Source organism: Nomascus leucogenys, chromosome 12 (genome assembly GCF_006542625.1).
Source record: "Nomascus leucogenys isolate Asia chromosome 12, Asia_NLE_v1, whole genome shotgun sequence".
In the NCBI taxonomy this organism is placed as follows: Eukaryota; Metazoa; Chordata; class Mammalia; order Primates; family Hylobatidae; genus Nomascus; species Nomascus leucogenys.
The window spans coordinates 14,207,624-14,235,321 of NC_044392.1; the positions used below are offsets into that span (position 1 = coordinate 14,207,624).

At 50.1% G+C, this 27,698-nt stretch overlaps 4 protein-coding genes across 24 annotated transcripts in view; 2 read left to right on the forward strand and 2 right to left on the reverse strand.

Annotated features, from left to right (window-relative positions):
- Positions 1–676: 676 nt before the first annotated feature.
- Positions 677–22,629, reverse strand: MUTYH (mutY DNA glycosylase). Of its 19 annotated transcripts, none has more exons than XM_030823781.1 (17): positions 22,341–22,629; positions 15,928–16,048; positions 14,944–15,095; positions 14,816–14,855; positions 14,629–14,702; positions 14,450–14,491; positions 14,295–14,366; positions 14,106–14,219; positions 13,923–14,020; positions 13,698–13,842; positions 13,555–13,618; positions 13,193–13,381; positions 12,954–13,090; positions 12,716–12,868; positions 11,227–11,268; positions 9,979–10,143; positions 677–690 (listed from the first exon to the last, which is right to left on the reverse strand). In XM_030823781.1, exons 1-16 carry the CDS (start codon positions 22,374–22,376, stop codon positions 10,012–10,014), a joined length of 1,611 nt encoding a protein of 536 aa, XP_030679641.1. In that variant the 5' UTR covers positions 22,377–22,629; the 3' UTR covers positions 677–690; positions 9,979–10,011. The 19 variants fall into 19 exon arrangements, with proteins under 19 accessions (XP_030679641.1, XP_030679642.1, XP_030679640.1 ...); XM_030823782.1 differs by lacking the exon at positions 677–690 and adding an exon at positions 9,603–9,615; XM_030823780.1 differs by lacking the exon at positions 677–690 and adding an exon at positions 9,624–9,886.
- Positions 7,418–9,416, forward strand: HPDL (4-hydroxyphenylpyruvate dioxygenase like). Its single transcript, XM_012511187.2, has one exon. It carries the CDS (start codon positions 7,868–7,870, stop codon positions 8,981–8,983), a length of 1,116 nt encoding a protein of 371 aa, XP_012366641.1. The 5' UTR covers positions 7,418–7,867; the 3' UTR covers positions 8,984–9,416.
- Positions 21,808–26,109, forward strand: TOE1 (target of EGR1, exonuclease). Its single transcript, XM_003278654.4, has 8 exons — positions 21,808–22,426; positions 23,194–23,333; positions 23,421–23,461; positions 23,603–23,699; positions 24,086–24,244; positions 24,521–24,780; positions 24,980–25,139; positions 25,219–26,109. Exons 1-8 carry the CDS (start codon positions 22,375–22,377, stop codon positions 25,837–25,839), a joined length of 1,530 nt encoding a protein of 509 aa, XP_003278702.1. The 5' UTR covers positions 21,808–22,374; the 3' UTR covers positions 25,840–26,109.
- The window catches only part of TESK2 (testis associated actin remodelling kinase 2), a 116,817-nt gene continuing 115,140 nt past the window's right edge, over positions 26,022–27,698 (reverse strand). For all 3 annotated transcript variants that reach the window (XM_030823778.1, XM_030823777.1, XM_030823776.1), the window contains one exon: positions 26,022–27,698. In XM_030823778.1, the coding sequence (XP_030679638.1) occupies positions 26,980–27,698 (719 nt within the window). In that variant the 3' untranslated portion in view covers positions 26,022–26,979.

Below are 27,698 nucleotides of genomic sequence, written 5' to 3' on the forward strand. Positions count from 1 at the left end.
AAAGAAGGGGGGGTGCTTGCCCCCCAGGAAAGTGGAGAAGGGGTGGAGGGCGTTTGCCCCACCAGGAAAGTGGAGAGAAAAGAGAGCGTAGAGACACGGAGAGAAGGGGTGGGGGGTGCTTGTCCCCCAAAATAGTGGTGCTTGCCACTAAAGGTGAAGGATCAAAGCAGGCATCCCTGCAGTGATCAGACACCTCTGAAACATGCGTGAATAATCAAGCAGGTGTCCCTGCAGTGATTAAACACCAAGGGAAAACTGTCTTCCCCAGTCCGTGACCGGCGCCGGAGTTTTGGATTCACGGAAAAAATGTGTCTCCTCTGTCTCTACCAGAAAAGGAAAGGAACTGAAATTAAGAGAAGGGAGAGATTGAAAGATGGTGCCAAGATTGAAAGGAGAAAGATTTTGAAGGATATAGTGAGAGAGGTTGGAGAAGAGAGTAAAGAGAGGCATCTTACCTGATTTAAAATTGGTGAGATGTTCCTTGGGCTGGTTGGTCTGAGGACCCGAGGTCATAGGTGGATCTTTTTCACGGAGCAAAGAGCAGGAGGACAGGGAATTGATCTCTCAAGGGAGGTCCCCAGATCTGAGTCATGGCACCAAAATTTCACTCACATCCATGTGAAGAGACCATCAGATGCTTTGTGTGAGCAACAAGGCTGTTTATTTCACCTGGGTGCAGGCAGGCTGAGTCTGAAAAGAGAGTCAGCAAAGGGAGATGGGGTGGGGCTGTTTGATAGGATTGGGTAGGTAGTGGAAAATTACAGTCAAAGGGGGTTGCTCTCTGGCTGGCAGGGCTGGGGGTCACAAGGTGCTTAGTGGGGGAGTTGTTGAGCCAGGATGAGCCAGGAGAAGGAATTTCACAAGGTAATGTCATCAGTTAAGGCAGGAATAGGCCATTTTCACTTATTTTGTAATTCTTCAGTTACTTCAGGCCATCTGGATGTATACCTGCAGGTCACAGGGAAATGATGGCTTAGCTTGGGCTCAGAGTCCTGACAGTAGGCACCTATAATCCCAGCTACTTGGGAGGCTGAGGCAGAAGAATTGCTTGAATCCGCGAGGTGGAGGTTTCAGTGAGCTGAGATGGAGCCATTGCACTCCAGCCCAGGCGACAATGTGAGGCTTCGTCTCAAAAAAAGCAAAAAAACAAAAAAACAAAAAGCCTTTTTAATATGACACAGTGGCTATATGCTGGCCTTGCATCAGTGTACCTTTGACATTAATAATTAATTTATAGAGAAACTAAACTTATTTTATCATTCAAATTGGCCCTTACAATCTCATGCACCCACCTCTTCCGTGATAGTCCCTGGGCCTTGCAGTATTGAATGGGTTTAATTTTTGGCCCTGTGTCTCAGGAATGCAGTTTATTTTGATTGGCATCTTCTTCCAGACCTAAAGATGGGGCTTTAATTGCTGTCAGTGTTTAAGATTTAGCAGGACTTGGTGTCCTTTTCAGACCCTGTAGTCCAAGTCCTGTAACTCAATGTCACGAGTACTTTTTTTTTTTTTTTTTGAGACAGAGTCTTATTCTGTCATCCAGGCTGGAGTGTAGTGGTGCGATCTAGCCTCACTGCAACCTCCGCCTCCCAGGTTGAAGTGATTCTCCTGCTTCAGTGTCCCAAGTAGCTACGATTACAGGTGTGCGCCACCATGCCCAGTTAATTTTTTATCAATTATTTTTCAAGATGGAGTCTTGCTCTGTTGCCCAGGCTGGAATGTAGTGGCACAATCTCAACTCACTGCAACTTCCACCTCCCAGGTCAAGTGATTCTCCTGCCTCAGCCTCCCGAGTAGCTGGGATTACAGGCACCCACCACCACACTTGGCTAATTTTTGTTTGTTTGTTTGTTTGTTTTGTTTTGTTTTTGAGATAGAGTCTTGCTCTGTTGCCCAGGCTGGAGTGCAGTGGCACAATCTCTGCTCACTGCAACCTCCACCTCCCAGGTTCAAATGATTCTCCTGCCTCAGTCTCCCAAGTAGTTAGGATTACAGGTGCATTCCACCATGCCCTGCTACTTTTTGTATTTTTAGTAGAGATGAAGTTTCACCCTGTTGGCCAGGCAGGTCTTGGAACTCCTGAGCTCAGGTGATCCATCTGCCTCAGCCTCCCAAAGTGCTGGGATTACAGGTGTAAACCACCACGCCTGGCCTAATTTCGTATTTTTAGTAGGGTTTCACCATGTTAGCCAGGCCTTTGGGAGGCCGAGGTGGGTGGATCACCTGAGGTCAGAAGTTCGAGACTAGCCTGACCAACAGTGGGGAGAAACTCTGTCTCTACTAAAATACAAAAAAATTAGCCGGGCGTGGTGGCACATCCCTGTAATCCCAGCTACTTGGGAAGATGGGGCAGGAGAATCGCTTGAACCTGGGAGGCAGAGGTTGCAGTGAGCCGAGATCACGCCATTGCACACCAGCCTGGGCAACAAGAGTGAAACTCTGTCTCAAAAAAAAAAAAAAAAGAAAAAAAGAGTTGCCAGCATACATTTTTGTTTACACTTATTGATCAAGCAATTTCATACTTATCTCTGCCAAATACTACAAGGTGTCAAAATTTGGCATCAAGGCTAAAAAACTGTAACTCAGCCCAAACAGAATAATCTTTGCTTGTGTAATTTTTGAATAAATGAAACATTAATGTTAGTTTAATAAAGATAACTACATCTTGAACTATTTAGTGAAATACCCTAACTTCTAATGTTATGGCCTCAGGCAGTCTAGTACACAGACATGAAGGAAGTTTGTTTTGGGAAAGGACTGGTATCATCTTTGGTATTAAAGAAAAGAGAATTTATATAAAAAAAACTTACATGGTAAATTCTTGTTCTAAAGTAAATTAACTGGTTGTTTAAAGAGAGGGATGTTTACAACAAGTCACAAAGCCGAGGCATGTCAGAAATTGTCAGCGTAAATCGTGAAAAAATTTTATAAAAGGGAATGTTGTACAATTTAAAAGTGATTAGGCCTGCTGAATGCTTTATAAAACGCCACTATAACTCTTAGCTGTACAACTTGTCTGCTTTGCAGCTGGGTAAGATCTAGGACACATGGAGTTAAATGCTGGAATAAGTCAGACCCTATCTGCACTCCTGTCTAGGTCCCAGGCTCTACACCTACTACATAATTAAAACCCCAAACTTACTAACAAAAGTAAAAGTTGCTAAAAGGTAACAGTGTAATATGTATTTAAAACTACTGAAAAAACAGTTTACATATGCTTTTGGTAAAAAGATTATAAGGAGGCATGAAGAATGTGGATTTTTACCTAGATTAAAAGATTGAAGAATTGTTTTGAAGGTTTAAGCAAGTTTTGAAAGGTTAATTGTAAAGGAAATTCTATGTGTAAACATTGGCTAAAGTTGAAAGGGTATCATCCAGTTTTTCTGTAAATTGAGCATTAAAATAAAAGCACAATGGGTTTCTCTTAAACCACTAATCTGCTCTTTAACAAAAATTATAAAGGGTTAAAAAGGTTCTATAAAAATCTTACCTTACGGTCAAACATTAAAATTGGGTAAATGTGTCTACAAGGTTTTATTAAAATTAAGTTTAACATTAATAGGCCGGGCGCAGTGGCTCACGCCTGTAATCCCAGCACTTTGGGAGGCCGAGGCAGGCGGATCACCTGAGGTGCAGAGTTCGAGACCAGCCAGACCAACATGGAGAAACCCCGTCTCTACTAAAAATACAAAATTAGCCGGGCATGGTGGAGCATGCCTGTAATCCCAGCTACTCTGGAGGCTGAGGCAGGAGAATGGCTTGAACCCAGGAGGCAGAGGTTGCTGTGAGCCGAGATTGTGCCATTGCACTCCAGCCTGGGCAACAAGAGCAAAACTCCGTCTCAAAAAAAAAAAAAAAAAAAAAGAAACACACTAATATGAAGATAAAATTTGGCTTATTTGGCATAAAATAATACAGGAAACATTGTCAAATATAAAATGGTGGTTTTAGGGCTATATTTGTATAAATATATTATTGGTATGTGTTCCAAAGTTATGGGAGACTCCTATAATTCTTATATATCTTAGTGTACATTATCAGTAATAATTATAATTGTTAGGTTAAAATTATTGTGTGCCACAAAGGTAACAGAAATCCTTGTCAATTGTAACTTTATGGCTACCCTAAAACTTTTTGTCATCCATAAGCAATTGTTGTCTTATTTTTGGTCGTCTAGAGACTGAAGTAATAACAGATATCCTTGTCAATTTTGACTTTATGGCTACCCTAAAACTTTTTGTCGTCCATAAACAATTGTTGTCTTGTTTTGGTCCTCTTTAGAAGGTGGTTTTATAATCGGCTGTAAAGCTCTAACAGGTGCTATTGAATGCAGGTTTCTGATAACTTTGGAGATTATGACATCAGAATGGAGGAAAAACGTTCAGGCCTCTTGAAGAGCTAAAATGTTCATTAAGGCCAGGCGCAGTGGCTCATTCCTGTAATCCCAGCACTTTGGGAGGCCAAGGTGGGCACATCACCTGAGGTCAGGAGTCCAAACCAGCCTGTCTATCATGGTCAAACCCTGTCTCTACTAAAAATACAAAAAATTAGCCAGGCTTGGTGGTGCACACCTGTAGTCCCAGCTACTTGGGAGGCTGAGGCATGAGACTCACTTGAACCGGGGAAGTGGAGGTTGCAGTGAACCTAGATTGCACCACTGCACTCCAGCCTGGGCAACAGAGCGAGACTCTGTCTCAGAAAAATAAAATAAAATAAAATGTTCATTAATATCCAGCAGGACAGAAATTAACTGCATGAACTAAACTAATAGGAGACTGGAGTGATCTTTTCAACGTTTTGCTTAAGATATTGCTAATCCTTTGTTTTGCTTTTCAAAGTCAAACTTTTCTTTTGAGCTATTGACAGCTTTTAACAATTTAATATACTCCCATGAACGAAATTTGGAGCATACTTGTTTCTCTCTACCTGATTTTCTCCAGAATTTGGAAACTATCTGTGAGTATTCTTAAGTTATGGCAGTATAGTTATTTGTGTAAGTGCAATAAGAATCTGTTTTCTTTTGTAACAGGACACAATTGGTGAAACTGGTTATTTTTCCAAGGCTTTGACTGGAATGGTGTGCTTTCCTTTGACGAATCAAACTTGACTTATGAAGCCAATAAAGCCCTTGGGAAACTGGCCTCATATTTTGTGTGCACAGTCCCTGTGTAGGGTTTCTGATCTGCAGTAAGTAAAGAATGTCACTTTCTAGCAGGCCAGGAACTCCAAGTTATCTAGGAACCTCAAGAGGAGAGGAATTCTCCCAACTCATAGGTATTTGATGGTACAAATCCATGGCTGGGCTTGGCTTTAAAAAGTAATCTCAGATTCCTTCTACGGAACAAGCCAATTTAAAAGGCCTACGTAACAAATAATTATTCTTGCTGCACTGTATGCAAAGAATTAAGCTAAGTATAATAAAGCAAACCAGCCGGGCGTGGTGGCTCACGCCTGTAATCCCAGCACTTTGGGAGGCTGAGGTGGGCGGATCTCGAGGTCAGGAGATCGAGACCATCCTGGCTAACACAGTGAAACCCCATCTCTACTAAAAATACAAAAAATTAGCCGGGTGAGGTGGTGAGTGCCTGTAGTCCCAAGCTACTTGGGAGACTGAGGTGGAAGGATTGCTTAAGCCCAGGAGTTGGAGCCTGCAGTGAGCTATGATCATGCCACTGCACTCCAGCCTAGGTGACAGAGTGAGACCTCATCTCTAAAAAAACTTTTTTCTTTTCTTTTTCTTTTGAGACAGAGTTTCTCTCTTGTTGCCCAGGCTACAGTGCAATGGCATGATCTTGGCTCACTGCAACCTCCGCCTCCTGGGTTCAAGTGATTCTCCTGCCTCAGCCTCCCGAGTAGCTGGGATTACAGCTAATTTTTTGTATTTTTAGTAGAGATGGGGTTTCGCCATGTTGGCCAGGCTGGTCTTGAACTCCTGGCCTCAGGTGATCCGCCTGCCTCAGCCTCCCAAAGTGCTGAGATTACAGGTGTGAGCCACTGTGCCCAGCCCTAAAAAAACTTTTTAAAATAAATAAATATTAGAACATGTGGGAAAATAAAATTAATTAAAAAAAACCAGTAACTACAATAGCCACAGCTACTATTTACTGAACACTTACTCCACCTCACTTAATCACAACTCTTTGAAGTAGGTACTATTATTTCCATTTTTACAGATGGGCAAATTAAGGCTCAGAGACGTTAAGCAACTTGCCCACACAGGCGGTAAGTGTTGCTGGTGATTCAAACCCAGGTCCATCTGGCTTTTGGAACTCATGTCCTCACATTCACTGGTCTGCAGAGTAGCACCAAGTACCTTTTACCACCCTGACCAGCTCCTGGGTACTGCCCTCCTGCCTCCAGGCCTGAACACCATGACATCCAGCTAGCCCCTGTCCCCTATGACATCCTTCTCCCTCTTGCCAATGAAACACAATAGATCAGGCTGCCTGACAAAAAAATCTCTTGTGATGCCTTGGACTGTGGCATTCATCCTAAATGCCTCCCTAACAGCACGGCCCATTGCTCCTCTAAGAGTCTGGCTCACATTCTTACTGAGTTTTTGCTTATGCCTTTTGCCCTTCTTGGATACCCTTCCCTAACCCTTCAAGGGCCACTCAGTTGAAGTTCCAGAAGACTCCAAATTCCACAATCCAGTCATCTCACACAATTCTGGGTTCCAGAGCCAGAAGTGCCCCCACTACAGAAATCTCTGGCTCAATGCCAAGTCAGGAAGCTGCAAAGAGCAAGGAGGGCCTGAGTTCCAGTCCTTAAAGGACGGGGAAGGGGAAGGACAGCCAGGTAGCTGTTCCTTTCAGATCCCGAACTCTCAGATTTTTCCTCCAAATCTTGCTTGGGACCGGGGGTTAAATGATGTTGACAGAAGTGAGACTGAAGAAAGAGACAGGACTGGTTGAGAGATTGCCCAACACTTTGGGAGGCTGAGGTGGAAAGATGGCTTGAGCCCAGGAGTTTAAGACCAGCTTGGCAAAATAGCAAGACCTCATCTCTAAAAAAAAAAAAAATTATTTTTAATTAGCTGGGTGTGGTGGCGTCCGGCTGTGATCCCAGCTATTTGTGCACTGAAGCAGGAAAATCGCCTGAACCCAGGAGCTGGAGGCTGCAGGGAGCTGTGATTGTGCCACTCCAGCCTGGGTGACAGAGTGAGACCCTGTCTCAAAACATAAACGTGTGTGTGTGTGTGTGTGTGTGTGTGTGTGTGTGTGTATTCCAGGGAACATTAAGACTTAGAGGCAAACTCCAGAACTTAAAGAAAAAACATGAAAGTCCTAAGAAATTCCGTTCTTGTGGAGAGAGAATTCCAACTCTTTCCCTGAACCTGGGCTGAGTCCCTTCGCTGTGAGGTTGGGGGGACAAGTGGGAGCCCAGCGCCTGGCGCCGAGTGAAGGCAGCCATTGTGAGTTCCTGGGCTGGGGAAGGGAGGCTCAGTGCCCAAGGATGTGACCGGGCGTGAGGCCCCGGGAAAGAGCAGCGCAGCGACACCGCAGTATCCTAGGCGACAGGTTGTGGGCGAGGGGGTGGGGAGTCAAAGGTGGAGTCACGGGCTCCACCCTCTTTCTCCTGCTTGGCGCGAGCACAGGCTCCGCGTGGTTCTCACAACTAGCAGCTCGGCTCAGTGAGACCCGGTGGTCCAGAGGCTGCTCCTGGCTGGGGTGGCGCTGCAGGGAGAACCGCGAACTCTCAGGGGTAGGCGGGTGACTTCTTTCCGGAAGAAAGCGAGGAACGCGATCTGCGGGGTGAATTGGACTCCCCAACTCCGGACGATCAGCCCAGGACTGAGAGTCCCGAAGTCCGCAACCACAAGTGAGCGGCCCCAGAAGGACAAGTCTAGGTCGCCGTCCAGAGCGCCATGGCCGCGCCCCCCCTTCGTTTGTGCCACATCGCCTTCCACGTGCCCGCGGGGCAGCCCCTAGCCCGGGACCTGCAGCGCCTCTTCGGCTTCCAGCCCCTGGCTTCGCGGGAGGTGGACGGCTGGCGGCAGCTGGCCCTGCGCAGCGGCGACGCGGTCTTTTTGGTGAACGAGGGCGCAGGCTCTGGAGAGCCGCTCTACGGCCTGAACCCGCGTCATGCAGTGCCCAGCGCCACAAACCTGTGCTTCGACGTGGCGGACGCCGGCGCTGCAACCCGGGAGCTGGCAGCGTTGGGCTGCAGCGTGCCTGTCCCTCCCGTTCGCGTGCGGGACGCGCAGGGTGCCGCCACTTATGCCGTGGTCAGCTCGCCCGCCGGCAACCTCAGCCTAACCTTGCTGGAGCGCGCCGGCTACCGCGGATCCTTCCTACCCGGCTTCAGGCCCGTGTCCTCTGCGCCTGGCCCCGGGTGGGTCAGCCGCGTGGACCACCTGACCTTGGCCTGCACCCCCGGCAGCTCCCCCACACTTTTGCGCTGGTTCCACGACTGCCTGGGCTTTTGCCACTTGCCGCTGACCCCAGGTGAGGATCCCGAGCTGGGCCTCGAAATGACAGCAGGGTTTGGGCTTGGGGGACTGAGGCTTACAGCCCTGCAGGCCCAGCGGGGCAGCATTGTCCCCACTCTCGTGCTGGCTGAGTCCCTGCCGGGGGCGACCACACGACAGGACCAGGTGGAGCAGTTCCTGGCCCGGCACAAGGGGCCAGGCCTGCAGCACGTCGGGCTGTATACTCCTAACATTGTGGAGGCCACTGAGGGGGTGGCGACTGCTGGAGGCCAGTTCCTGGCTCCCCCTGGGGCATACTACCAGCAGCCAGGAAAAGAGAGGCAGATCCGAGCTGCAGGGCACGAGCCTCATCTGCTTGCTCGACAGGGGATCCTGCTAGATGGTGATAAAGGCAAGTTTCTGCTTCAGGTTTTCACCAAGTCCCTTTTTACTGAGGACACTTTCTTCTTGGAGCTGATTCAGAGGCAGGGGGCCACTGGCTTTGGTCAGGGCAACATCAGAGCTCTGTGGCAGTCCATACAGGAGCAAGCTGCCAGGAGCCAGGAAGCTTAAGGATGCCCAGAGCTGGGTGCAGCCAGCTGTCCTGCAGCTCTGGGGAGACCAGCACAGAACTAAGGAACATCCGCAGGAGGCTCAACTAGTGAAAGGCTTTGCCTCCAGGGGGCAGGTGTGACTCCCATCTTGCCTGCCAGAAGCCATGTCTCTCACTGGGCTCCAAAGAGGTGGGATTTTTTAAAACTAAAATATTTCTTATATACAGTCTATAATAAATATGTAAGATACAAAGAACAATAATAGAATTACACACTAGGAAATAGAACATAACCAGTACTTTCGAGTCCTCCTTGTGTCCTGATGATTCTATTTCCTCCCACCCACTCCTCAAATCCTGTCATTATTAGCCCTTTGCTTTTCTGTATTGTTTCACTCCGTATGTAACATAACCCTAAATAAATGATTTCGTATTTGAGGTAGGAATTTAAAACAGAACAAATCTTCTCCTGTGCTTCCTCTCCCCCTAGGGAGCGACCACTGCAGGTGGGGAGGGGCTGGGTGAGAGTTAAGCCCAACTACCTGCTCCGGAGTGATGCCACCGCTCCAATCAGAGCTGACGTGAGACCTAGACGGAGGGTGTTGGGTGTCAGCCACTGGCAGGTTCTCCCTGTAGCTGCCTTGCCTTTCTCCTGGGGGATGGAGAACAGATCAGTCTGGACAGAACACCCCCCCAACCCCATCTGCCCAGGGCTGGCTGGGAGTTCAGCCAGAGGAAGTCAGGACCAAGCAGAACATCAACACTTTTCTGGGTCCCTCCCTCAGATGTGAGGAGTGAGGGGGCTAGGGAGAGGGTGGAAGGCTGTCCAAAATAGCTACAAAAGGGCGGGCGTGGTGGCTCATACCTGTAATCCAAGCACTTTAGGAGGCTGAAGTGGGAGAATCACTTAAGGCCAGAATCACCTGAGTTCGAAACCAGCCTGAGCAACATAGCAAGACCCCCATCTCAAAAAAATATAACATAAAATAACTACAAAAATAAGCACTTTACTAACAGGATTCTCAGGCAATGGGGGCTTTCAGAGGTGTCACTGGGCAGCACTGTTGAGGCTGTGTGCATCAGTGGAGATGTGAGACCGAAAGAAATTATCCAGCACTTGCTGGCCCATGCGGGGCTTTTTCCGACTGCACGGAGAGGGCACCTGGGACCTTTTGGAACCCTGCGAAAAAAATGGAAGGAGGGAGGCCTTGTAGTTGGGGAAGGGGGAGCAGAGAATCCTCACCCTGTCCTCCCTCCTTTTCCCTGACTCTACTGATCTAGCTCAGGCTTAGCCTGGAATGCTGTAGAGCTTTCATCCTGCCTCAAGTATCTGCCCCATCAATCAACCCTCCAAAAGGCTGCCTGAGGGAATCGAATTGTCCTAAAAATGCAAATCTTGACTCCTCTCTCCTCTACCTAAAATGGGTCAGCAGCCTAGGGCTCACACCCTGACTGACCCAGCAGGCCCTGCTAACCTTTCCAGCTAAACCAACTGCTCACAGCTCCTTGAGCACTGCAGCCTGCACTGGGCCCCACCTTTGCTCACACTACTCTTGGGACTGGAAAGAACATTGCTACAGTTGATTCCCCTTCCAAACTTGAAGAAAATGATTCATTTCTAGGACCCAGATTACCAGCTGCTTCCTCCAAACAGCCTTTCCTGATCCTTGTCTCCCAGATAGAACTGATAGCTCCCATGGATGGGTGTGGTGGCTCACGCCTGTAATCCCAGGACTTTGGGAGGCCAAGGCGGGCAGATCACTTGAGGTCAGGAGTTCGAGACCAGCCTAGTCCACATGGTGAAACCCTGTCTCTACTAAAAATACAAAAATTAGTTGGGCGTGGTGGTGGGCACTGTAATCCCAGCTACTTGGGAGACTGAGGCAGAAGAATCGCTTTAATCCAGTTGTCAGAGATTGCAGTGAGCTGAGAACAGGCCACTGCACTCTAGCTTGGGTGACAGAGCAAGACTCTGTCTCAAAAAAAAAAAAAAGAACTGATGGCTCCACAATTCATATCCCACAAAACCCAAAACCCAGCACACGCATTTCACACACCTGTGACACTGCAGCGTCCTCATCATTTTTTTCCTTTCCCTCTACCCTGCACCCCACAATGCAAGGTCTCCAGGTCAAGAACTATTCCTCTCTCCAGTGAAGCCTGGAGTGGAGAATGTTCACCCAAACATTCGTCAGTTAACTGACTAAAAACCTATGGACTCAGGCCTGGGGAGACACGGTTGGGAGAGGCCTAGGAGACTTACCGTACAGGTCCCTGGCTGTTGGCCCTGATACACACGGAAAACCTAGACAAGAAGACAGGGAGGTGAGGGCTGGCACTTTTTCCAAAAGAGATAAACCGGTGTTCTGCCCTTAACTTCATGTCCCAGTACTTTTGTTTAAAATACGCTTTTTTGGCCAGGCATGGTGGCTCATGTCTGTAATCTCAGCATTTTGGGAGGCCAAGGCGGGTGGATCACTTGAGGCCAGGAGTTCGAGACCAGCCTGGCCAACATGGTGAAACCCCATCTCTAAAAATACAAAAAATCATGGCTGGGTGTGGTAGCTCACACCTGTAATCCCAGCATTCTGGGAGGCTGAGGCGGGCGGATCACTGGAGGTCAAGAGTTCGAGACCAGCCTGGCCAGCATGGTGAAACCTCATCTCTACTAAAAATACAAAAAAAAGTTAGCTGGGTATGGTGGTGCAAGCTCATAATCCCAGCTAATTGGGAGGCTGAGGCAGGAGAATCACTTGAACTTGGGAACCAGAGTTTGCAGTGAGCTGAGATCACACCACTGCACTCCAGCCTTGGTGACAGAGGGAGATGCTGTCTCCCTCCCAAAAATTAAAAATAATACAAATTCAAAAATAAAAAATCAGCCAGGCGTGGTAGCACACGCCTGTAATCCCAGCTACTTGGGAGGCTGAGGCAGGAGAATCACTTGAACCTGGGTGGCAGAGGTTGCAGTGAGCCAAGATCATGCCATTGCACTCCAGCCTGGGCAACAGAGCAAGACTCCATCTCAAAAAAAAAAGCAAAAAAAAAAAGCAATTTTTTTGGCCAGGTGCAGTGGCTCATGCCTGTAATCCCAGAACTTTGGGAGGCAGAGGTGGGTGGATCACTTAAGGCCAGGGGTTTGAGACCAGCCTAGCCAACATGGTGAAATCCCCATCTCTACAAAAAATATAAAACTTAGCTGGGCATGGTGGTGTGGTACACGCCTGTAATCCCAGCTACTCGGGTGGTTGAGGCACGACAATCACTTGAACCCAGGAAGCAAAGGTTGCAGTGAGCCAAGATCGCACCACTGTACTCCAGCCTGGGTGACAGGGACTCCATCTCAAAAAAATAAAATAAAATAATGGCCGGGCACAGTGGCTCATGCCTGTAATCCCAGCACTTTGGGAGGCTGAGGCAGGCAGATCGCCTGAGGTTGAGAGTTGGAGACCAGCCTGGCCAGCATGATGAAACCCCATCTCTACTAAAAATACAAAAATTAGCCGGGAATGGTGGCGGGCACCTGTAATCTGAGCCACTCAGGAAGCTGAGGCAGGAGAATCGCTTGAACCCGGGAGGCGGAGGTTGCAGTCAACCGAGATAGCGCCACTGCACTCCAGCCTGGGCAACAGAGCGAGACTGCGTCTCAAAAAAAAAAAAAAAATGCTTTTTTTCCTGTTTACACAGTAATATATTCATGTAGAACATGTAGGAAACACAAGGAAGTACAACAAAGACAACAAAGGTAGTGCCTTTTTCATGGCGGTGGAAACAGCTGCCATGTGAAATTCCTCCTGGGTCAGCCAGCGAGCGCCTGGTGGTACGGTGGTCACTGGGGTCTGCCCTTCCAAGGCCAGACCATATACTTGATATGTCAGCTTGATGTGAGAGAAGGTGTGGACAACCTGGAGGAAGGGCCAAGGGATTCAAATAGGCCTGTGGATATAGCCTCAAGAGCCAACATCCTTGGCTGTTCCACCGCTCACTTACCTCCCCAAGGTGCCGGAGGCGCGTGGCTGGGAGGGGCCCAGCCCAACGCTGTAGTTCCTGCAGCAGGGCCTTGCGCTGAAGCTGCTCTGAGGGCTCCCAGGTCACGGACGGGAACTCCCACAGTCCTGCCAGCAGACCTGAGAGGGAGGGCAGCCAGGCAGGGGTCAGGACTTAGCTGCCGATTCCCTCCATTCTCTCGTTACTCACGCCACTGCCCTCCACGCCCAGTATCCAGGTACCTGAGTTGGGCCTCTGCACCAGCAGAATTTGGGCCCCAAGAGCCCCAGGCTGTTCCAGAACACAGGTGGCAGAGCTCTCCTCCCTGGGGGGCTTGCGGCTGGCCTTTCTGGGGAAGTTGACCACTCCCAGGGTCTGGTCCCAGGGCTCCGAGGGAGGCAGGCACAGGTGGCACTGTCCAGTGTTGGGAGCTGGGAACGGAGATCCCCGAACCCTACTCAGGGCAAGAGGGCTTCAGGGGCCAACCTGGAGAGCAGGCTTTGGCCGGGTTCTGCAGAATCTTACTCAGGTTAGAGGAAGAACTGGAATGGGGCTTCTGACTGGGCCAGGAAGGGTTGGGGTGGGGGCTAGGTTTGGTGCTCACCACACTCCTCCACGTCAGGACTGCCCAACAGCCTCCGTGAGGCTAAGAGCTGTTCCCGCTCCACCTGAGAGGCACAGGGTTGAGTGTCATAGGGCAGAGTCACTCCTTAGGACTTCTCACTGCCCCTTCCCCAGTAGGCTTACTCTCTGGCGTGCCCGGCACAGGCTCTCCACAGGGCACTGGCTGCACAGTGGGCGCTGTGGGGTACACACTGTGGCCCCTAGCTCCATGGCTGCTTGGTTGAAATCTCCTGGCCGGGCTGGGTCCACCAACTGCTGGGCTAGACCCCTAAAAGGAGGGAACATTGCTGTGAGCCAGAGCTCCTTTGGAGACACCCCTGAAGCACCCTTGTTACCCCAACATCCTACCAGAGCTGCTGGGAGACAAGGGTGCTGCTGGGATCAGCACCAATGGCTCGGACACGGCACAGCACCCGTGCTACGTTGCCATCCACCACACCGGTTGCCTGGCACAGAGGGGCCAAAGAGTTAGCCTGGGCTGGGAGGAAGGAGGCTGGGCACGCACAAAGTGGGGCTGGGCGGTGGGATCACCTGGCCAAAGGCGATAGAGGCAATGGCCCCAGCTGTGTAGCGCCCCACGCCAGGCAGGAGCTGCTGCAGGGTCTCTGCTGTACGTGGCATGTGGCCCCCTAGCTCCTCTACCACCTGATTGGAGTGCAAGACTCAAGATTATGAGACACCCAAGACTCCTGGGTTCCTACCCTCCTGCCATCCCCTTACCTTCCGAGCTCCCTCCTGCAGCCGCCGGCCACGAGAATAGTAGCCCAGGCCAGCCCAGAGCTGATTCACCTCCTGTGGGTAGGATCAGAGGTCAAAGAGATCACCCGTCCGTCCCTCTGTCGCTCCTATTTCCCCTACCCTAGGGTGGCTCTCACCTCCAGGGAAGCACTGGCCAGGTCCTGCAGTGTAGGCCACTTCTATAGCCACAGGCAGGCAGAAAGAGACAAGGTCAAGGGTGAGGGTGGTAGAGGAAGCCTTCTCTACACCAATCCCAAAGTAGAGGCTCTCATCTGGGGTCTGACCCATGACCCTTCCCTTCCTCCCCTGGAGTCACCTGCATCCATCCGGTATAGTAGTTGATCACAGTGGCAACCTGGGTCTGCTGCAGCATGACCTCTGAGACCCACACTGGGGGAAAGGGGTTGGCATGAGGACACTGCTGACCTGCCCTACCTGGCCCACAGCCCCCAGACCCAAGGGCCTCGAGGCAAAGTGGCCCTGCTCTCAGGAGATGTACTGACCAGCATATGCCCGCCTGTCCAGGTCCACCTCATCTTCTGCCTGTCAATGCAACCCCAGATGAGGAGTTAGGGTGGAGGGGGCTGGGTGCCTGCCTCCCACCCACTGTCCCTGCTCCTCACCCGCCTACCCGTCTTCTCCATGGTAGGTCCCGCTTCGCTTGGTCGTACCAGCTTAGCAGGCTCCCTCGGAAGGCTGTGACTTCAGCTACGTCTCTGAATAGATGGTATGAGGAGACGGAGGCCTGCAATACCACCTCTTCCGGCTGCCTGGCCAGGCCTGCTGGGGCCCCAGGACACTCAGGAATCATCCCTGCACAGGCTGTGCATCAGGGTCTTGGGACACAGCAGCCTGTGGCAGTATGCTCCTACTTAGGGCTTCCCCCAACCAACCCCCTTAAGCTTTGGAGCTGGAGTCAGACCAGAGTTATGTAATTGTGTGTAGCTGTGGCTAAGTTTCCGGCCTTAATTTTCTCAGGGTGGTACTGCTGGCTTCTTCGTCTCTGGGCCATAATGAAAACCTAACAGTTTTAGCCAGCTATAATGTATACTGGTGCAGGACCTTCCTATTTACAAAACACTTTCAGGCTCATAAACTCATTTGGTCCCATGAAAGCCACATGAGGGAGGAAATGCTGAACTACTGCTCCATTTTACTGGTAAGAAAGCAGCCATTCAGAGCAATTATCCTAATGTCACACAGCAATATAGTCAGAATTACACCCTTATTGAGTCTCTCTTTTTTTGAGACAGAGTCTGGCTCCGTTGCCCAGGCTGAAATGCAGTGGCACTATCTTGACTCAGTGCAACTTCTGCCTTCCAGGCTCAAGCAATCCTCTCACCTCAGCTTCCCGAGTAGCTGGGACTACAGACGCTCACCACCATGCGAGCATAGAGAGGGGGTTTCACCATGTTACCCAAGCTGGTCTCAAACTCCTGGGCTCAAGGGATCCACCCGCCTCGGCCTCCCAAAGTGCTGGGATTACAGGTGTGAGCCACCGCACCTGGCCCTTAGTAAGTCTCTTAATGTCTTGATACGTATCACAATCCCTTCCCAGCCTGAATCTGCCCCCTTTCATGGCTAATGAGCCTTGGGTCACAACCGAGTTCCTTACCATCACAGGCAGAAGGCTTGGCCTGACTGTTGTTCTTAGCATGCTTCTGCCTCCCTTCCTGGCTGGCTGCCTGCTTCCTGTGACCACTTCCCACGGCTGCTCGTGGCTTCCTCATGATGGCCTGAAACAAAAAGACCCAGCCAAAGCAGTCAGTCACGATGAGGCCGAATCTTGAGGCCTTCCAAGGGTGATAGCCATCTCCCTCTCATCTACCATTCATGTAGGGTCCAGCTTTTCTCAAGCACTCTCAAGATGCTCACGGGTTTACTCTTGGCTGGCTGCAGCACTGAGATACAACTAGTACAGCTGAGCAAGTGGCCTCAAGGGGGCCAGCGTTACAGCCCTGGAGACATGCAAAGACTGAGAGGCCAGGGCTGGGATGGGTCAAGGACGAAAGCCTCCTGTTTGGGAGCATTTGTGTATCTCTGATGCTTACTGTGACTGTGTGTGTGGATAGGAGTTGTTTAGGTGTGTCTGGGACAATGGGGGTAGGAGGTTTCTCTGCCTCTTAGAGACGTAGCATGGTTACACTGAAACAGCCTTTAGTAGTCATCTAGTCCAAAACCTTCATTTTATCCTAGAAGAAACCAAGGAACAGAGGGACAAAAGATCTGAGAACAGATGGCAAATCAGTGGGAGAATAGAGATTAGCTATTTTTATTCCTAATCTTTTCCTGATCTAGTAAATCATAGGTGGCTGACCATCAACAATTAGAAAATGTGCCTGGTTGATTTTCACTGCTCCCTGACTGTTATAATGGCCGCCTTTTCCCTAACAGCTAAAATTAGCTGATACTTTGTGAGTGCCTACTCTATGTCAGACCCCATGAAGAGCTTTACCAGATCTCTCAATCTCCTGGTGACTCTATGAGGTATGTACTTGTATCACCTCCACCTTAGTTATAAGGAAATTGAGGTTTATGGAGATTAAGCAACTTGTTCTTTCAAATCCACAACCAGCATTCTTATACTGTGATAAAATGCAGTCCTTGCTAAGCCTCTGTATCAAACTCTCCCCCCAAACCTTTGACTTTACCACCTCGTTTTCATCAAAAGAGCTTGCCTCCTCCTTCAGAAAAAAAAAAAAACAAAAACTTCAAATCTACCTCCATTTGCACTGTCCTACCCTCCTCCTCTTCAGAGTCCTGCTCCTCCAATCCCGTCTAACTGTTGGAACTCAGAAACCAATACCCCAGGCCGGGCACGGTGGCTCACGCCTGTAATCCCAACACTGCGGGAGGCTAAGGCAGGCAGATCACTTGAGGTCAGGAGTTCGAGACCAGCCTGGCCAACATGGCAAAACCCCATCTCTACTAAAAATCCAAAAAAATTAGCCGGACGTGCTGGCTTGAACCCAGGAGGCAGAGCTTGCAGTGAGCTGAGATCATGCCACTGCACAGCCTGGGCAACACAGACAGAGCAAGACTGTGTCTCAAAAAAAAAAAAAAAAACAAAAAGAAAAGAAACCAATACCCCAAAATATGGCCCTCTGATATGCTGAACTCAAGAAGCCTCAAGGTCTCTCTGATCCTTCCACCCCAGACTCTCCCAAAGCCGGGACAAAGTTGTTCTCTGGAACTCTTTATCTGCCTAAAGTCCAAACCCACTAAAAAGAATACTTGTTTTTTCTTCCCCTCCCGCTAAGACTAACATGTAACCACACCTGAACAAACCCTTTCACAGGTATTGTGTACCTCAGGATCACTCAAATTCCAAAGAGAACTATTAACAAATTAATCTCTGTCCCCATTCCATTCTCCCTAGTAATCCTTTATTGCCCTTCAACAGAATCTCCTTCTGGCAAAAGTTCAGTTTATTTAAAAACAAATAGAGCTGGACATGCTGGCTCAGGCCTGTAATCCCAGCACTTTGGGAGGCCAAGGCAGGAAGATTACTTGAGCCCAGGAGTTCGAGATTAGGCTTGCAATATAGCAAGACCCGGTCTCTACAAAAACAGAAAAACAGAATTTCTCTTCTACCCCTCGTCAGGCCTCTGAGCCCAAGCTAAGCCATCATATCCCCAGTGACCTGCACGTATACATCCAGATGGCCTGAAGCAACTGAAGATCCACAAAAGTGAAAATAGCCTTAACTGATGACATTCCACCATTGTGATTTGTTTCTGCCCCACCCTAACTGATCAATGTACTTTGTAATCTCCCCCACCCTTAAGAAGGTTCTTTATAATCTCCCCACCCTTGAGAATGTAGTTTGTGAGATCCACCCCTGCCCCCAAGACACTGCTCTTGACTCCACCGCCTATCCCAAAACCTATAAGAACTAATGGTAATCCCACCACCCTTTGCTGACTCCTTTTTCAGACTCAGCCCGCCTGCACCCAGGTGAAATAAACAGCCTTGTTGCTCACACAAAGCCTGTTTGGTGGCCTCTCCACATGGACACATGTGAGACACCCCTCCCATAATCTGTTTTGCCAGATGGTATATAAACTCACGAACTCTGTAGGGAGATGGGTAATCACTTTGTGGTTCTCCCAGTGTGCATGTTAATAAATTTGTATGCCTTTTCTCCAGTTAACCTGCCTTTTGTGAGCTGAGTTTTTCAGCAGATCTTCAGAGGGCAAAGGGAAAGATTTTCCCCTTGGCTCGTACACAATCAAATCCCACCCTCCTTCCCTTCATAGCCAAACTTCCTTCACCAAACCTGCTTACTTCCACATTCATTCTACAATCCATTCTCCAAAGAGCAAAGGAACCTTTTCTAGATCATGTCACTTCCTTCCTTATAACCTTCAATGGCTTCCCATTCTTTTTTTTTGAGGGGGATGGGGTCTCACTCTGTCACTTAGGCTGGAATGCAGTGGTGTGATCTTGGCTCACTGCAACTTCTGCTTCCTCGGCTCAAGCAATCCTCCCACCCAACTCCAAGCAGCTGGGACCACAGGCGCACACCACCAACACATCCAGCCAATTTTTGTATTTTTGTTAGAGACAGGGTTTCACCATGTTGCCCAGGCTAGTCTCGACCTCCAGAGCTCAAGCAATCAACCCGCCTTGGCCTCCCAAAGTGCTGGGATACAGGCATGAGCCATGGCGCCTGGTGACACCCCATTATATTCTTTTATTTATTTATTTATTTATTTATTTATTTTTGAGACAGAGTCTCGCTCTGTCGCCCAGGCTGGAGCGCAGTGGCGCAATCTCAGCTCACTGCAAGCTCCGCCTCCCGGGTTCAAGCCATTCTCCTGCCTCAGCCTCCTGAGTAGCTGCGACTACAGGCGCCCACCACCACGCCCAGCTAATTTTTTGTATTTTTAGTAGAGACAGGGTTTCACTGTGTTAGCCAGGATGGTCTCGATCTCCTGACCTCATGATCCGCCCGCCTCAGCCTCCCAAAGTGCTGGGATTACAGGCAAGAGCCACTGCGCCCGGCCTATTCTTTTATTTTCTTTCTTTTCTCTTTTTTTCTCCCTCCCTCTTTCCTTCCTTCCTCGTTTCCTTTTTCTTTTTTAAATACTCTAGGCCTTTACTATGGGTCATTAATTCTTCAGCAAGCTGGTTGTGGTGGCTCAACACTGTAATCCCGCTACTCTGGAGGCTGAAGTGAAGAACAGCTTGAGCCCAGAAGGTCGAGGCTACAGTGAGCTATGATTGTGCCACTGCACTCCACCCTGGGCTCATCAAGATCTTGTCTCTTAAAGAAAAAAAAAAAGATTGAGCAAATATTTATGGAGCCCCCTAATAGGTGCCAAGAAGTTTTAGGCACTTGGCGTACTTCAGTAAATAAAACATCAAAAGTTCCTGCCCTCAGGGAGCTTATATTCTAACGGGGACAGAAAAGGAATAATGAACATAAGTAAATTCCATAAGATGTTAGGTGATAAAGATTAGCATAAAAAGCAAAAATTAGACCAAGTCGGGAAAAAAAAGAGTGCCAAGGTGGGGTTTAATGTTGCAATTTTAAAGACTGTGGTCAAGGAAGACCCAAAGCATTCTAAATGAGTGCAAAGGCCCCAAGGAGGGTGCCTGGTATGTCTGCGGTACAGTAAGTAGGTCAATGTGGTTAGAATGGAATGAGATGGGACTGAGTGGTAGAAGAGGTCAGAGAAGTAAACCAGATGAGGTGGGGAGAGAAGGGTCACAAAGTACCTTATAGGCCATTGGAGGGATTTGGCTGCCACACCCTTGCTCTTATAAGGCAGTCCTCTTACTACAGCCTTGCAGGTCCAGTGATCCGGGCACCATCTGCCTTATCCCCTCACTATGCTCTAGCCAAGGCTGACTGAATTTAGTTGCTTGAACACCTCAAGTGTGTCTGCCCACCTTGGGGCCTCACACAATCCATTTCCTCTGTTTGGACTCTTTTATACTTTACCTAACATCGAATCATTTTTCAAGTCCTGACTGAAATGTCCAAATCAGGTCCCCTCATCTTATCCTATCACATATTTCTGCCTTGTAGCTCTTACCTAATGTAATTTCACATTACTTTGATTCTTTCCATCAGTGTGTACTTCCTGAACTTGACTGTAAAAAACGACTTGAGTTCAAGGACTGATTCTCTTTTGTTGACTGGTGTGTGTCCAAAGTCAGTGCCAGGTAAACTGTACACAATAGATACCTGTTAAATGAATTAATGGGATGGGGGATAGTCAAAAGAGTTTCCCTTTTTTAGGATAGGAGAAATCCAAAGTTTTTTTTTTTTTAGAGACAATGTGTCCCTCACTTTGCTGCTCTGCCACCCAGGCTGGAGTGCAATGAGATCACGGCTCACTGCAGCCTCGGCCTCCTGGGCTCAAGCCATCCTCTTGCCTCAGCCTCCCAGGTAGCTGAGACTACAGGTGTGCACCACCATGCCCAGCTAATTTTTAATTTTTTTTTTTTTTCTTTTTCTTTTTTAATTTTTTGAGATGGAGTCTCGCTCTGTCGCCCAGGTTGGAGTGCAGTGGCGCAATCTCGGCTCACTGCAAGCTCCGCCTCCCGGGTTCACGCCATTCTCCTGCCTCAGCCTCTCCGAGTAGCTGGGACTACAGGCGCCCGCCACCACGCCCGGCTAATTTTTTGTATTTTTAATAGAGACGGGGTTTCACCGTGGTCTCGATCTTCCGACCTCGTGATCCGCCCGCCTCGGCCTCCCAAAGTGCCGGGATTACAAGCGTGAGCCACCGCGCCCGGCCTTTAATTTTTTTTTGTAGAGACAAAGTTTCACTATGTTGCCCAGGCTAGTCTTGAACTCCTAGGGTCAAGCGATCCTCCCACCTCGGCCTCCTAAAATGATTACAGGCATAAGCCACTGCGCCTGGCCCAAGCAATTCTGAATAATGATGAAATGGGCTCAGCTGAGAGAAGCTGAAGATGAACTATAAACAATGAGGAACAAAGAAGCATTGGAAGGCAGAGGTGGATGGGAATCGGAGTGTTTACGGAGGGACTAGTCTCCAATAGGAACCTCTTTTTTTTTTTTTTTTTTTGAGTCGGAGTTTCGCTCTTGTTGCCCAGGCTGGAGTGCAAAATGCCGTGATCTCGGCTCACTGCAACCTCCGCCTCCCAGGTTCACGCGACTGTCCTGCCTCAGCCTCCCAAGTAGTGGGATTACAGGCACCTGCACCATATCCAGCTAATTTTTTTTGTACTTTTAGTAGAGACGGGGTTTCACCATGTTGGCCAGGCTGGTTTTGAACTCCTGACCTCGGGTAATCCGCCCGCCTCGGCCTCCCAAAGTTCTGGGATTACAGGCGTGAGCCACCGCGCCCGGCTTAGGAAGCTCTTTCAAGTTCAATCACCCTCTAGTTCGACTATACCGCCTAGCTGTTTCACAATTTGTCCCTTCCTCGCCATCCATATTGCCAGCCTTAATTCAAGTTCACATTATCTCTTGATTGGATTATTTCAAAAGCTTCCCTACCAATCAGTCGCCCTACACCCTCCACCGATGGCCTTCTCCTCGCCTCTTTCACTTTCTGGAAATCACTGAGCTCTCCATCCTCTCTGGGAATTTACCCATGCCCAGAACGCCCTTTTTTCCCCCCACCCGACCCTCTCCTAGTCTAACGCCTGGGCGTGCTTTAAGCTCAGCTCAGGCAGCGTCACCTTCTCTGGAAAGCCCAAACCCAGCCACCCCACTACCCCCCACCCCCGGCCCACGCTGATGAAGACAGCAGAGCACGGAAGCCCCACGTTCCCGCCGCGAGTGCGGGAGAGAAAGATTACCTCCCGAGAGCTCTAGCGCGCCCGGCTTTCCGGCGCACTCCAGGGGGCGTGGCTCGGGTCCACCCAGGCGGCGAGCCAGCAGCACAGGCCAATAGGCAATTAGCGCGCGCCGGGCGGCCTTCCCCGCGCCGCACCCGGGAGGTCTGAACGGAAGTTCGACCCCTCTGCGACCCGACGGCGAGACCCCGCCCCATCCCCGACTGCCTGAACCGCGCCAGGACACGGAGCGCAAGTCTAGCGTACCCACAGACGACTCAGGCGGGAGACGAGCGGTGTCATGGCCGCCGACAGTGACGATGGCGCAGTTTCAGCTCCCGCAGCTTCCGACGGTGAGCGGCTTCCCAGAGGTAGCCTTCAAAGCCTCTGCGCTCTGGGAGAGGGGAAGGCCTCGGGCTCATAGTTCTAGAGGCCCCTCAAGCTTCAGAGGACTGCTCCTTCCGCCTGAACTAGCCACGAGGAGACTACAAGTCCCGTTGTACACCGCGGCTCGGGCTGCCAAAGCCTGGAGCGTTGGGAGCATGGGGCTGGTGGAGGCATGGCGGGAGATGTAGTTTGGAGCTCATAACGGTTAGTAATAATAGTTGTGATTCAGTTCAGTGGAGTGGATTGAGCGTTGTGATCCAAAGGAAGGTAGGACGTATTGGGAGCTCTGGTGTGGGGCACTGCCAGGCTCTGGGGCTTACTGGGAGCTGTTGCTTGTGGCGCTGGGGCACCATGAGAACAGTAGTATGGATCCCTGTGGGATATTAAGGGAGCTGAGATCTTCAAGCCCTGCAAAATGTTTCCTGCAGGACATGGGAAAAAAGAATCAAAGGTCATCTAGTCTAACTTTCTCCTCTACAGATTGTGACAGCGAGGTGGGAAGTAATTTACCCAGGCTCATATAAGCCACTAGAAGACTCAGGCTTCCTCTCCCTAAATTCAGGGCATTCTCCACTCCAAGGCCTGTGTGTAGAACACGTGGGATACAAAGGCTTGTGGGAAAAGCTACCAATGGAAACTACCCACTCACCACCATCACCGTGGCCTAGCTTGGTGTCTGTTCCCCTGGGCTCTTTCCTTAAGCATGAACATCCATCACCCTCCTAACCCCCAGGTGGTGTCGGCAAAAGCACATCTGGGGAGGAACTAGTAGTCCAGGTTCCTGTAGTGGATGTGCAAAGCAACAACTTCAAGGAGATGTGGCCATCCCTCCTGCTAGCCATAAAGACAGCTAATTTCGTGGCTGTGGACACGGTGAGAGTTGGGAAACAAGGAGGGCAGGTGGTTGTGAAGGGGCTGGTGCTAGAGGCCTGTCACAACCCTCCCTTTACCTACCCACAGGAGCTGAGTGGGCTTGGGGACAGGAAGAGTTTGCTGAACCAGTAAGTATAATAAGCCCTGTTCTCTTTAGTGCCAGCCCTCAACTGTGGATTGGGGGAGGGGGGACGGTCACAGACCTGGGTGGTTTGGGTCCTTCATAAGGCTAACTCCTAGCCACAGCAACCCCCATACCCAACCCCAAGGTGCATCGAGGAACGTTACAAGGCCGTGTGTCATGCTGCCAGGACCCGTTCTATCCTTTCCCTGGGCCTTGCCTGCTTCAAGCGGCAGCCAGACAAGGTATGAGCTGATCTCACCCCAATCCTAGGTGTGGCTGTGGGGAGGAGGGTAGAGAGATTCTGGGGAACATCAGATATGAAGCGTTTTTCTCCCAAATCTTTTTTTTTAACTTGATAGATTTTTTTTTTTTTTAATTTGAATAGGTTTATGGGGAACAGGTGGTGTTTGGTTAAATGAGTAAGTTCTTTAGTGGCGATTTCTGAGATTTTGGTGCACCCATCACCCAAACAGTGTACATTGTGCCCAGTGCGTAATCTTTTATCCCTCACCTGCCTCCATCCTTTCGCCCGCTGAGTCCCAGAGTCCACTGTATCATTCTTAAGCTTTTGCATCCTCCTAGCTTGGCTCTCCGAAATCTTGATATAGCAGACTTCTCTTTCTCCCAGGGTGAACATTCCTATCTGGTTCAAGTGTTCAATCTCACTCTGCTGTGCATGGAGGAGTATGTCATAGAACCAAAGTCTGTGCAGTTCCTGATACAGCATGGCTTCAACTTCAACCAGCAGTATGCCCAAGGCATCCCCTACCATAAGGGCAATGACAAGGTAGGCCTCCAGCATCCCTAGCCTTGAGTCTGCCCCTTCTGTGACTTTATTTCTTCCTACTCTAGGCTGGATGTCTGGGGAGAATCTGCTTCTTAGGGAGTATGGGGAATCACTAGTGACAGGGCTTGGGAAACAAGACTGGTATGAGGAGGGTGGGTAGCATTGGGTAAGGTAGAGAGAGAGTGTTCCAAGTGGGGAAGTCTGGGATAAGTGCCCAGCAGAAGAGGCTCCCTGGGGGACTCTGTCCTCCTCATTGACCCCTTTACTTTCGCCTAGGGTGATGAGAGCCAGAGCCAGTCAGTACGGACCCTATTCCTGGAGCTAATCCGAGCCCGCCGGCCTCTGGTGCTACACAATGGCCTTATAGACTTGGTGTTCCTGTACCAGAACTTCTATGCACACCTCCCTGAGAGTCTGGGAACCTTCACCGCTGACCTGTGTGAGATGTTCCCAGCAGGCATTTATGACACCAAATATGCTGCTGAGTTTCATGCCCGTTTCGTGGCCTCCTACTTAGAATATGCCTTCCGGAAATGGTGAGGAAATGGTTGAGGGAAAGGGGTGGGGCCTGATACGAGTTTATTTCATTCACTTAAGATATTTATTGAGCTCCTACCGTGTGCCCAGGCAGTGTTTTAGGTGCTGAGGATTCAGCAGTGAACAAAACAGACCACAAAACCCTGCTCTTATGGAGCTTATATGCTAGTGGACCATTACCCTCTTGCGCTGTTGCAGTGAACGGGAAAATGGGAAGCAGCGGGCAGCTGGCAGCCCACACCTTACCCTGGAGTTCTGCAACTATCCTTCCAGCATGAGGGACCATATTGATTACCGCTGCTGCCTGCCCCCAGCAACCCACCGTCCTCATCCCACCAGCATCTGTGACAACTTCTCGGTGAGAGCACCCACCTATTTCTTGGGAGGGGAGGTTCTGATGCCTGGAGCCTCTTTCTAAGCCTCTTTCCCACCCCTAGGCTTATGGCTGGTGCCCCCTGGGACCACAGTGTCCTCAGTCCCACGATATTGACCTTATCATTGACACTGATGAGGCTGCGGCAGAGGACAAGCGGCGACGGCGACGACGTAGGGAAAAACGGAAGAGGGCTTTGTTGAACCTAGCGGGGACACAGACCTCTGGGGAAGCTAAGGATGGTCCTCCCAAGAAGCAGGTCTGTGGGGATAGCCTCAAGGCTGAAGAAACCGAGCAGGAGGTGGCTGAGGATGAAACTAGGAACCCGCCTCACTCCAAGCAAGGCAACAAAAATGACTTAGAGATGGGGATTAAGGCAGCAAGGCCTGAAATAGCTGATACAGCTACCTCAGAAGTGCCAGGGAGCCAAGCCAGTCCTAACCCAGTGCCTGGGGATGGATTGCACCGGGCTGGTTTTGATGCTTTTATGACAGGTTATGTGATGGCCTATGTGGAAGTGAGCCAGGGACCGCAGCCCTGCAGCTCTGGACCCTGGCTCCCTGAATGCCACAATAAGGTATATTTGAGTGGCAAAGCTGTACCCCTCACAGTGGCCAAGAGCCAGTTCTCCCGTTCCTCCAAAGCCCACAATCAGAAGATGAAGCTCGCTTGGGGCAGTAGCTGATGCAACTTCCACCTTGCACTCAGGTGGAACAGAGGTATTTTGGGTCTCTCTAGCCTGAAATGTCATCCTCAATTATTACTGAGTTTAGGGGTGGGGGAATGTCCTGGCAGACATATCACTGCATTGCCCTGGACCACCTCCTTTATCCCAGTGTCTGAGGTACAAGTAAGAAGGCTGACCAGCACCTGTAACACCGACTTTATTTTTAAGTCTGAAAATGTCTTGGGAAAGTTTTACAAAAAAACAACAGAAGCAAGTTATGAAAATATTTGACCAGCTTCATCTTTGGTTATTTCTTATTGCAGCTCTGTAAGGACAGACTGTTCCCAAAGCTCCAGCCATGGCAGGAAGGGAAGAAAATCAGTCCATGTATAAACCATTTAACCAACTGAATGTATCACATGTTGACAAATACATAGAAGCAGGCCCTAGGGCCTACAAAACCAGCCCCACTCCCAACCACAAGGTTGAAAGTCTTATGGGGCAGAACATTAAGACTCCTTTATAAATATGAAAATAGATTAATCAATGGGAAAAGGTCTTTGAATAGGTTAGCTAAGAGCCATGACCACCACGCTGCCTTGCTGTCCCCTTGCATAGAAATGTAGTGACGTGGTCTGACCATGCAGTAAGTGCAAACAGCAATTACTCAAGTGTCTTAGAATACTGGCAAGAAGTATATACCCCAATATTCAGGTCTGGGAAACAGCCATGCCCATTTTGGCCTCTTGGTCAGCTCCATGTTCCACTCAGTAGCTTATATGCCCCAAGAAAGGGCAAGAGACAGACCTGGGGTGGGGAAAGGACCGGGGTAACAGCTGCCTGCCAGCTCAGCCTAGAACTAGACATCCTCTGGTCCTATCTGGGGAAGTACACTGGAGGGGGTCTGGTGGGAGGCAGACCTCCTTGCCGGATTTCAGAGGCTTGGTATCAGCTGTTGGCCCTGACTAGGAAGGCCTCTCACTGCTGCCTCCCCTGTCATACACAGCCAGTGGGCACTGGGAGCCCAGAATTTGAGCCTAGCTTGGCCTAGCCTGCCTGCTCTGTAGGCTCCAGGGAAGAATCAAGGCTGTGCACCTAGGGGGCCGTATGGTTTCAGCTGAAGGTCCATCCCCAGGGTGAGGCAGGGACCAACCCCCCTCACCCATCCTGCTTTCCCTGGGTTTGCAGGCCTATGCCCGAGGTGGAGAAGGTGGCTGGAGTTGAGCCTGCTGGCCTTTCTTCTACCTCCATCTCCTCAGAAGCACCCGCAGGGCATGGACTGGCCCCCTGGGGCCTGGACCCAAAACCATTTTCTTCCTGGAGACTGGAGCAGTCCATAGCCTCATGGGCTTGAGCAGCTGGTAGGGCAGATGCCCGGAATGGTGGGATCTCTTTAACTCTGTACTTGAGACTACTTAGGCGTGGTGGGGGCCCATCAGATAGCGATTCTTCCCGGCCCACAAATGGACAGGCCTCTTGATGCAAGAACTCAGGCGAACCAGGCAAGGAACGCCACCGGCGAATAGGTGGGGCCAGGGGCTCCTGCCAGTCAGCCAGGGGCATAGTTCCGGGCCCTGGTGCATCCAGGTCAAATACCAGAGAGATGACAGACTTGCTGGGAAGGTCAAAAAACTTGATCTTGCCCCCCTTGAGGTCCTGGCGAGCACTAAAAGGGTTGACTTTGGGGGTGCGGGCAGCACCATCTCGTGGCCGGTAGTATGGGTCCAAGACGCTCACTGTACGTGGGGGCTTACGGGAAAAGATGTCTGACTGGCTTCGAGACAGCCAGATGGTACGTCTTGGGCATGGTGACTTGTGGGGGATCTTGTCATCCAGTGAGCTTAGTCGCTTCACCCCAGGTGCTTTCTCCAAGAGTC

Bases quoted from the DNA above. Each gene is read 5' to 3' on its own strand.
- HPDL (XM_012511187.2), top strand. From the start codon at position 7,868: ATGGCCGCGCCCCCCCTTCGTTTGTGCCACATCGCCTTCCACGTGCCC.
- MUTYH (XM_030823797.1), bottom strand. From the start codon at position 22,376: ATGACACCGCTCGTCTCCCGCCTGAGTCGTCTGTGG. The intron at 13,382-13,554 runs GTGAGCACCAAA...CTCCGTTCCCAG, and splicing joins TCCTGACGTGGAGGAGTGTG to CTCCCAACACTGGACAGTGC. The intron at 11,269-12,715 runs GCACTACCTTTG...CTTCTTGTCTAG, and splicing joins TTTCCACCGCCATGAAAAAG to GTTTTCCGTGTGTATCAGGG.
- TOE1 (XM_003278654.4), top strand. From the start codon at position 22,375: ATGGCCGCCGACAGTGACGATGGCGCAGTTTCAGCTCCCGCAGCTTCC. The intron at 22,427-23,193 runs GTGAGCGGCTTC...CCTAACCCCCAG, and splicing joins AGCTCCCGCAGCTTCCGACG to GTGGTGTCGGCAAAAGCACA. The intron at 23,700-24,085 runs GTATGAGCTGAT...TCTTTCTCCCAG, and splicing joins TCAAGCGGCAGCCAGACAAG to GGTGAACATTCCTATCTGGT.